At 37.7% G+C, this 10,161-nt stretch overlaps 1 protein-coding gene across 1 annotated transcript in view; it reads right to left on the bottom strand.

Annotated features, from left to right (window-relative positions):
- Positions 1–3,568: 3,568 nt before the first annotated feature.
- The window catches only part of gjc1 (gap junction protein gamma 1), a 43,011-nt gene continuing 36,418 nt past the window's right edge, over positions 3,569–10,161 (bottom strand). The window contains exon 2 of the mRNA XM_073841571.1: positions 3,569–8,854. Coding sequence (XP_073697672.1) covers positions 7,364–8,800 — 1,437 coding nt within the window. The 5' untranslated portion in view covers positions 8,801–8,854 and the 3' untranslated portion in view covers positions 3,569–7,363. The remainder of the gene's footprint in view (positions 8,855–10,161) is intronic.

Here is a 10,161-nt window from a genome sequence, read left to right as displayed (position 1 = left end):
TTAACATTCTGTAGTACTCACCCTCATTTTCAAAACCTGTGTGAATTTATTGTGTGAAATACAAATGAGTTGTATTTCAAGGAAACTCGCACTGTACAATAGTGACCGCTGGAGGACACAGTGTCTCGCTCCATCTCGCATGGTTACATGCGCAACCTGAGACATTTCCTTTCAAGGGAACTTTCCTCCAGTGGTCACTATGGGGTCACTATGGGGATGCAGTATCTCATTGTCCATATTATGAAATTCTATGGGGTCAGCACAACATTGGACCCCATTGACCTTAAATATATGGCCAAAACAGTTTACACTAACTGTTTAAAGGGATAGTTTATCTGAAAAATTACAATACCCCTGTTTTTCCAAACCTGTTTGAATTTCTTTATTTTGTAAAACACAAAAGAAGAGCTGTTCCCTATCAAGGGAACTCACACTGTGTGCCCATAGCGGCCACTAGAGGATGCAGTGTCTCATTCCCTCTCAGAGAACCATGAGACATTTTCTTTCAAGGAAACCCATACTGTGTCTTCTAGTGGTTGTTTTGTGGACACAGTGTTTAACAGTGGTTATATGCATAATCTGAGACGTTGTCCATATAATGAAATTCAATGGGGTCGACACAACATTGCACCCCATTGACCATTATTATATGGCCAAAACTTGGTAAATTCATTGCATCACGGCAGTAGCCATTAGAAGCTTCGATTTCCATAGTAACCTGAGGCTAAACCAGCCAATGTGTAAGCCTGAAAAATAAGCTGTTTGAACACTATTTGAGCATAAGAAACAACATTCATGGAGCAGTTAATTTCAGATTTGGTTGCTGCTTTAAAATATCGTAATTTAATTGTGAGTTCAGCAAGCGGTTTTTGAGATTTTAGGATTCCCCCATTCATTTAGATAGGATTTGATCTTGTCTGAGCTGTTTTACGGAATACAAAAGAGGAGCTGTTCCCTTCCAAAGGAAATTCTCACTCTGTCCCCATAGTAACAATTAGAGGACGCAGTGTTCTCCACTGACCATAGTGTCTCGTTCCCTTCTCAGTTAACTGTGGTTACATGTGTAACCTGAGAATCTGGAATCTGAGAAAAGTGAGAAAATCACCTTTAAAGTTGTCCAAATGAAGTTCTTAGCAATGCATAATACTAATCAAAAATTAAGTTTTGATATATTAGGGTAGAAAATGTATAAAATATCTTCATAGAATATAGTCTTTACTTAATATCCTAATGATTTTTGGCATTAAAAGAATAATGTAAAATTTTGACCTATACAATGTATTGTTTGCTATTGCTACAAATATACCTGTGCTACTTAAATCTGGTTTTGTTGTCTAGGGTCACATATTTAAAATTGCTTTACATGGACTTCAGGTCAGCTCACTGCATGGATTGTTGCTAAAAGTGCCCCAAAAAAAATTTGAATTATATATTGAAAATTTTACTAAAGTAAACAAAAAATCTATGTATCTGTGTCGAAAATTCTTTGAATGACCCAAGCAGATAAGCACCTAAGCTGTCTACAACTATGGAAAACATATAGCTTGCACTGCATCCTCTAGTGTCTCGTTCCCTTTCAGTGAACCGTGGTTACATGGAATATGAATATGGAATAGGATTTTTACTTAATAACCTAATGATTTTTGATATAAAAGAAAAATAGATAATTTTGACCCAATTTGCTACAAATATGCCCGTGCTACTTATGACTTGTTTTGTGGTCTAGGGTCAGATATATAATATTGCTTTACATGGACTTTGGGTCAGCTTACTGAATGGGCAGTGTTGCTAAAAGTGCCAAAATAATACCCTTGAATTAATTCTTGTGTGAAAATTTCACTAAGCAACAAATTGATGTATCTGTGTTATAAACAATGCTTTGGCCGACCCAAGCAGATATTCGCTGTACAACTATGGAAAACATATATTTGTTAATCTGGTGTGTTAATGTTATCAACAGGCCGAAGGTCAGACACCTTCTGCCTCCTCCATTCCAAAATTATCTTTCATCCTGACCCTTGTACTCTGTTGTCTGTGTTTTCAATTTGCTGTCAATTCTGTGACCCTATTGAGGATAAGCGGTTTGGAGAATAGATGCATGGCATACACTTTATGTTTTTGAAACATTCTGCAAGCTGCTCTGCACACACTCGGGGGATTCCATTCGTATTGGCCCAGCGACCCGGTTTTTCTGCATCTGTGTTACACCCTTTTAAGGGAAAGACATTCCCATTGGGAACCACATTTGACACTACTGCTTTTTTTCTCCCATGATCTGTTTATGGTTCACAAGCCAATCTGATGCCTTATGGAATGCATTCTGAGAGTAAACTTGCTCAGACTAATTCCAAGAAACTGTTATGGACATGAGTTAGGGACAAACGTGGCTCGCCGAACCATTTTCTCACACACGTCACATGTCAAAAATAGGGATGAATAATCAGTGTTGGGGGTAATGCATTACAAGTAACGTGAGTTACGTAATCAGATTGCTTTTTTTCAAGTAACTAGTAAAGTAATGCATTATTTTTTAATTTACAAGAAAATATCGGAGTTACTTTTTTAAATAGGCGTTGTGTGCGTTGTGTGAACATGATTTTACTGTAGTTCTAGACTAAATGTGAACATGCATTAATTCATCTCACTTGCAAAAAACAGATTCATTATTCACCAAATAGACTAAAACAGTGAAATGCAAACTCAGAATATGACACAAACCTGCAATATTTAAATGTTAAATGACATAAATCCTTTATGTATTTTATTAACCAATGTCTTTGCTGCTGACCTTTGATGATCCAGTTTAACCATACTATTAAGCAAAAATTTCTTTAGATGACTGACATTTGTGCTTCATTTTTTTATTGCTGAAGAGTGTTGAACTTTCTTCTCCATGAATTTACTTTTCCTTCAGCCTGAGGCTTATTCAGTTCACTTTTTGGTGTGAAAGGGCTTTTACATTTACTTAAAATATAACTTTTTATATTAAAACCAAACAGTCAAGCCCTACCTAGATTTAAAAAGTAATGCAAAAGTAACCCAAAAGTAACATAATGCATTAATTTCCATAAAAAGTAACTAAGTAACGTAATTAGTTACTTTTTTTAGGGAATCACTCCTTTGATGAACAAAGAGACAATCAACCCTTTAAATGGGACCCTAGACCACAAAACCAGTCTTAAGTCGCTGGGGTATATTTGTAGCAATAGCCAAAAAGACATTGTATGGGTCAAAATTATTGATTTTTCTTTTATGCCAAAAATCATTAGGATATTAAGTAAAGATCATGCTTCATGAAAATATTTTATAAATTTCCTACCGTAAATAAATCAAAATATAATTTTTGATTAGTAATATGCAATGCTAAGAACTTCATTTGCACAACTTTAAAGGCGATTTTCTCAGTGTTTTGATTTTTTGCACCCTTAGATTCTGGATTTTCAAATACATTTTTCATAATGTATAAACCTTCCTTTCAGAAAATTGACACTTATGACTGGTTTTGTGGTCGAGGGTCACAAATACCGAATGCACATATTATCTCGAGACACAAAGCATTGCCATTTATTTCAATTTTTATTAACAAAATAGCTCTGAACATGCATTTTCAAATCCAAAGAGAGGGTTTTCCAAAATTGGAAATAATTGTACATCGCTGGACAATCCAGCTTGGCGCATTAAAAGTGTTTTTTTCTCCCTCATTTTCAAACACAGTGACAACATTTATAGAAACACATACCAGTCAGGACAAACAAAGGTCTTATCAAACACATTAGGGCTTTAAAGTGGCCTGCTGATAACCAGGAAAGGGCAATAAATAGAAACGCATGCTTCCACATTCACACTCGCTCGTCAGTAAGAATGCCATCAGACTTCATTGTGACCTGCTGAGAAGGCTTGCTTTCAAAGCGATGTGTCAAACTCTGAAGTAAAGTAGCTTACTACTTGGGTTTCTTTCTCAGACAGCTGACAAAAGTACGAGAGAGGCTTTTCTTGAGGATCGCCTCGGCTAACCCCGACTCACACATTAAACGTAAACACGCGCAGTGGTGCTCAGATGTGGGGCAGAGGGGTCTCTCAGACTCGATCCATCTGGAGCACTTCAATATACAGCTGTTTAAAAGTCCAACATACATCCACACAAAAAAAGGTCAGAGGAGTTGCACCGGAGAATCCTTTTTGTTTAGAGTTTTCCATTAGGAAAACCCCCTAAAAACATTCCTATTTTCCCTCCCATGCAAAACCATATTCAATCATGACTATGAAAAAAGGAGTCACTGAGCACACTGGGACACGTATTTGCACTGGTTGATTACAACACATACTTTGTTTTGCCATAAGGCAACAAAATCATAAAAAAATCCTACAAAACCTATTTTGTAACCTATTTTGTAATGTATAAAAAAAAACAAATCGATGTTTAAAAATACAAACAAGTCAAGTCTCGCTTAGAAACCACAAATCTAATGCCACAATCTTCAGCATCAATAAATACTGCTGAAATGCTGATATGTAAAGGGTTTTTTCTCTTTTTTTTTAAATTCATGAATCAACTATTAGTCACATGCACTCATGCAATCACTCCCCGCCGCCTTGTCCTCCGCTACACGCAAGCGCACACACGCAGGCACACACAATGGTGTTCTATGGCGTGTTTTCCTCAGTCCGCATGACTGCATAGTAGCTCGATGTCTTTGTGACAAACAGTATTTGGTCTCCCATGGCAATTGTCACAAATTGAAACATCCTACATAAAGGCAAAAGTCTCACAAGCTGGAATGTGGCAGTAAGAGAAAATGGAAGACTCCTCACATTGTATATGAGACAGTGTGTGTGAACCTTAGATATCTACATTGCATGATCTGACGAGTGTCACTATTAAACTTTCAGCCTCTATTTGAACCAAGTTAGACCTGCTACTTGGATTAGTCCCACAAAACCAGTCATAAGGGTCAATTTTTTTTAAATTTCTTTTTAGATTTATCCATTGATGTATGGTTTGGCCGAGATACAACTATTTGAATATCTGGAATCTGAGGGTGCAAAATATTGAGAAAATCACCTTTAAAGTTGTCCAAATGAAGTTCTTAGCAATGCATATTACTCATCAAAAATTAAGTTTTGACTTATTTATGATAGAAAATAAACAAAATATCTTAATGGAACATGATCTTTATCATCTTTTAACATCCTGATGATTTTTGGCATAAAAGAAAAATCTATAATTTTGACCCATACAATGTATTTTTGGCTATTTCTACAAATATACCCATGCTACTTAAGACTGGTTTTGTGGTCCAGGGTCATGATTAATTTCATATGCACATAAAAGTATAGGATTTCCACACTTTATGAGCAATGGATTTCCATGATTTTTTGTTTTTTTAAAAATCGGAAGAAACTGTAAAGCACTTAATTGAATTTCATTTTAATGTACTTTCCTTTTTAATTTTTCAAAACTTGTTCAGGTTTGGAAATCACACTTAAAATTCCATGTTATTTCCAAGACCTTGGGACCCTGTATATATTTCTATGGCTGATAAGTCTAGACTGCAACTGCTTTCTTCACCAGTAGGGGATAGTACAAGAACATAGTAGGATGTGGATCCATCAACTGAATATCCCAAGTCTTGGTGACTAGAAATGCTACAGAGATCTCAAAACTTAGAGAATCTCTAGAACTGGAAGACATGGCACTGCTTCCTCAAACACCCATAGATATGAAAACATCTGCACTGTTTGTTTGTCAATGTAGATTTACAGCTTATTTCACAGGACTGTTTGTTGGGTCTTGAAGACCACAGTGTACCACCACAGCATTGGCGTATCATTGCATTGTTATAGCTTGGCATTGTGATGCAAAAGTTATTGTTTAACACTGGAAAAAAGGAAGACAGCTGGTTTGGAATCGGATTGTAGTGTCATCGCTCTCCCGAAAGAATCCGATAGGAAGACTTTCTCAACTCACCGAATAGTTCCAAACTTTTTGATGGGTTTTTCTGGATTATGAGGGAATGTTCTCAGAGTTTGAAATAATCTTGAGTGACCAAGATTATTTTAGGAAGATCAAGAAACAGTAAGAAAAAAAAATCTGTCTCATTCTTGGAGTTTCTTTAATATGACAGCATTTTAGTGCCATGTTACAAAAAGAAAACCACTATGAGATTAAAGTCGTAATATTTCGAGAATGAAGTTGAAATGTTCCAAAAATAAAGTAAAAAATTACAAGAATAAAGTCAAAGTGTTTCGAGAATAAAGCCAAAATGTTTTGAGAATAAAGTCAAAATTACGAGAATTAATTCGTAGCAATTATGAGATTAAAGTTTAATATTTTGCAAGTATATTCTAGTCTATTGCGCATGCAAATGGCCTGGATTGGGAGCACCGGGAGATATACCAAAGTCTCAGCTTTCAAATTCTGTCAGTTTTATAGCGAAATATAAACAATGTGTTTATTACAATAATGTGTTTTTACACTCTTTAATGTGGCTGTATTTGCATGTGAATCATTCATCTTTCCGATTAAAATGAGAAATTTGTTTAATTAAATTAGGCTATACTGTTTTTTCATTCCTTCTGATGTTCCTACGTGCTATAAACTTGAAATAAAAAGGAAAAACACATTAATAATTTGTATTTTGTAATAAAACTGACAAAATTTGAAAATCTGTTATATATATAAAAGCAACAAAGCACAACATTATTGCGGATACTGGGTGGCTGGCACGCTACAAATAATGAATGGAAGACGTTAAATATTATTTCCAATTTTATTTATTATTTCTATATATTATTCTTGAAACATTTCGACTTTATTTCCGTAATTTCAACTTTATTCTCGAAACATTTTGATTTATTCTCGAAACATTTAGACTTTATTGTCGAAAACTTTCGACTTTATTTTCGTAATTTCAACTTTATTCTCAAAAAATATTTTTAATTATTGTTGATACATTTAGACTTTATTGTCGAAAACTTTCAACTTTATTTTCGTAATTTAAATTTTATTTTCGAAACACTCCAACTTTATTCTCAAAACATTTCGACTTTATTTTCAGAATTTCAACTTTATTTTTGAAAATATTCGCCTTTATTCCTGAAATATTTCAACTTTATTCTCGCAATTTCAATTTTTTTCTTGAAATATTTTGACTTTCTCATAATTTTAGATTTTTTTTTTTTTAACCTGGCACTAAAACACCATCATACTTTAAGGCACTGAAAGCACTTCAAAGAGATATACAGCATATTTTCCCAGTCTTTGTAATCGGTGGGATACACGCGATATTCTGTGTCTAAAAAAACTTGCAGATTTGGATAGTGTGCACCACTTGAGTGTAATGTTCAGGTGTGTGTGCAAATGTCAGATCCAGACAGATGGTTTGCCTTCTCCCGATTTGCTGCTGCTGCTGCTGCTCCCGGCGCTCCCAGATTTTCCGTGCTTGGACCGTTGCTTTCGGTCCTTCTGTGGTGCTGTGGTAATGTTGCTCTGAGGCTTCTCATCAATGTCATTGGTTTCGTTCATCTCATCGTGATTATTGCTAGCATGGTGCTGCAAGGTATAGGCTTGAATCGCTGCCTCTAACTGTATCACATCTTTGTTTATGGGAGGCGGTCTCGCCTCACCGGCAGACGGGAAGTTGTCCTCATTGGAGCCGTACTGCTGCTGCTCCTCCTGGGCAATGTTGGCACGGTTCTGCTTGCACGCCATCTTGGCGTTGCTCAGGTCGGTGTACGGCATCGTCTCGGGCTTCACCACGATGTTGTAACCTGGTGGTGCAGAAGGGGTGTTCCAGGAGAAGGGATAACCAACATAGTCTGCTTCTCGTACCCCGCCCCCAACTCCACCTCCTGGTTCCCCCTCGCTGAGCGAAGGCCCGCCTACTCCAACAGACACGCCTCCTGCCGCAAGCAAGCCGAGCTGGTACTCGTCATCGGTGGCAGATTCGTTTCGTTTGCGTAGTGCATCACGAATAGTTCCCACTCCGAGGTGAATCATTTCCCAAAAGTTTAGCAGCAGGCATAGGCAGCTGACACCATACATGATTCGAAGGAAGATGGTTTTTTCGGTAGGGCGTGAGATGAAGCAGTCTACATTGTGCGGGCAGGGTTTATCCGAGCACACGAAGATCGGCTCCACGCGAAAGCCATACAACAAGTACTGTCCCGCCAGAAAGCCCGTCTCCAGTGCGGAGCGCGTCAGCAGCTGTAGGACATACACTCGCATCAGACCATCATCTCGTATACGCCGGCGCCCATCATGGCGCACTTTGGGTTTAGGACGCGGTGGCACCAATTCACGCCGTGTGTTGTCTATCTCAGGCACTTCGTAAATCATAGGGTCGTCCTCGCGTTCCTCTTCCCCATCTTCATGTCCTGGCCTATGCTGCCGTGCACCAAAGTACATCTTTCTCGGTCTACGCTGGGTGTATCCGCCCCCCGCCGAGTCATTTGCGGCTGGAGCTCCGGCCCCCGCACCACCCCGCAAGTTCTCATTGTGTGAAATCCTATTGGCAGCGTAGCCCATATAGAGCAGAGAGGGCATGGCGGAGAGGATGATCTGAAAGACCCAGAATCGCACGTGCGAGAGTGGCGCGAAGGCATCGTAGCAGACGTTCTCGCATCCCGGCTGACCCGAGTTGCAGACGAACTTGCTCTGCTCATCATAGTATATGGACTCGCCTCCCACTGCAGTCAAAACGATGCGGAAGACAACTAGCGCAGTGAGCCAGAGTTTCCCCACCGACGTGGAGTGGTGCTGGATCTCCTCCAGCAGACGCGTCAGGAAGCTCCAGCTCATGACGTCTGATGACAACGGGGCAGACAGCGTCCCACACTGCACAGCTCACAGACTCTGTGGACAAACAGTTTCAAAATTAATTCAAAGTTCATACCTTAAAGCATAATTAGAATATTTTCAGTGCAGTTTTTGATGTGCATTGATATTTATTAAAAGATAGTATAAGAATAGTGTAAGGAGAAGGAGATCTCAGGAATGAAAGTCCCTTTTTTCAGTTATTAAGATCTTTTAGCTGTTAAAAGATTAGTTCACTTCCAGAATGAATGGTTCCTGATAATTCACCTGTCATCCAAGATGTTCATATCTTGCTTTCTTCAGTTGAAAAGAAATCAAGGTTTTTGAGGAAACCATTCCAGGATTTTTCTCCATATAGTGGACTTAAGTGGGGATCCAAAATCCAAATTGTAGTTTTAGTGCAGCTTCAAAAGGCTCTACACGATCCCAGTCGAGGATTAAGGGTCTTATCTAGTGAAACAATCGGTCATAAAAAAAAATATATATATATATATATACTTTTTAACCACAAATGCTCATCTTGCCCCAGCTCTGCGATGTGCATCCACTACTTCATGCACGGTTAGTTCTTTGTTTGTGTACTTCAGTTCAAAAAGGTAGGGGAAGGCTGAAAAACTCTCATTTTCTACTCCAACTTCAAAATTGGCCGTTTGACTTTGCATGTTCACTTGTAAACACTGGGTCAGTACTTTCGCTTACGCCATGCATGACCTTTCCAACGTGACTATGTAATGCATGGAGGCAGAGCTAGTGCAAGACAAATATTTGTGTTTAAAAAGTATTTTAAGAAAATGACTGAAAACTGCAATTTGGACCTTCAACCGTTGATCCCCATTGAAGTCCACTATATGGAGAAAAATCCTGGAATGTTTTCCTCAAAAACCTTAATTTCTTTTCGACTGAAGAAAGAAAGACATGAACATCTTGGATGACAAGGGGGTGAGTAAATTATCAGGATTTGTACATTCTGAAAGTAAACTAGTCCTCTAAGCTACGAAAGAAAAATGTATGATACAGCCGTTGTCATTTACTGATTCTCATTGTCATTTTAGTGATGACTTGACAGTTACTGAAACAATTTTGTCTTGAATATTCAGGCCTATGTTTTTTGAAGTAGATATCAGTATAAGCATGATTAGAAATACAATACTTTAAATCAGAGAACCAAATATAACTTAAAGCCAAAAAAGAAGTGTTAAATTAAAAAAAAATGTTTCAAAGTAGAATAGCGTAACTTAATGAACGATAGATAGCAAAAGTAGTCTAAATAAAAGAAACAGACAAAATTAGCACTACTATAATATCCAATAATTCTATATCCAAAATGAAAAAAAACATGATTAATA

Source organism: Garra rufa, chromosome 1, assembly GCF_049309525.1.
Source record: "Garra rufa chromosome 1, GarRuf1.0, whole genome shotgun sequence".
NCBI lineage: Eukaryota > Metazoa > Chordata > Actinopteri > Cypriniformes > Cyprinidae > Garra > Garra rufa.
This window is presented reverse-complemented; position numbering and strand designations above follow the sequence as displayed.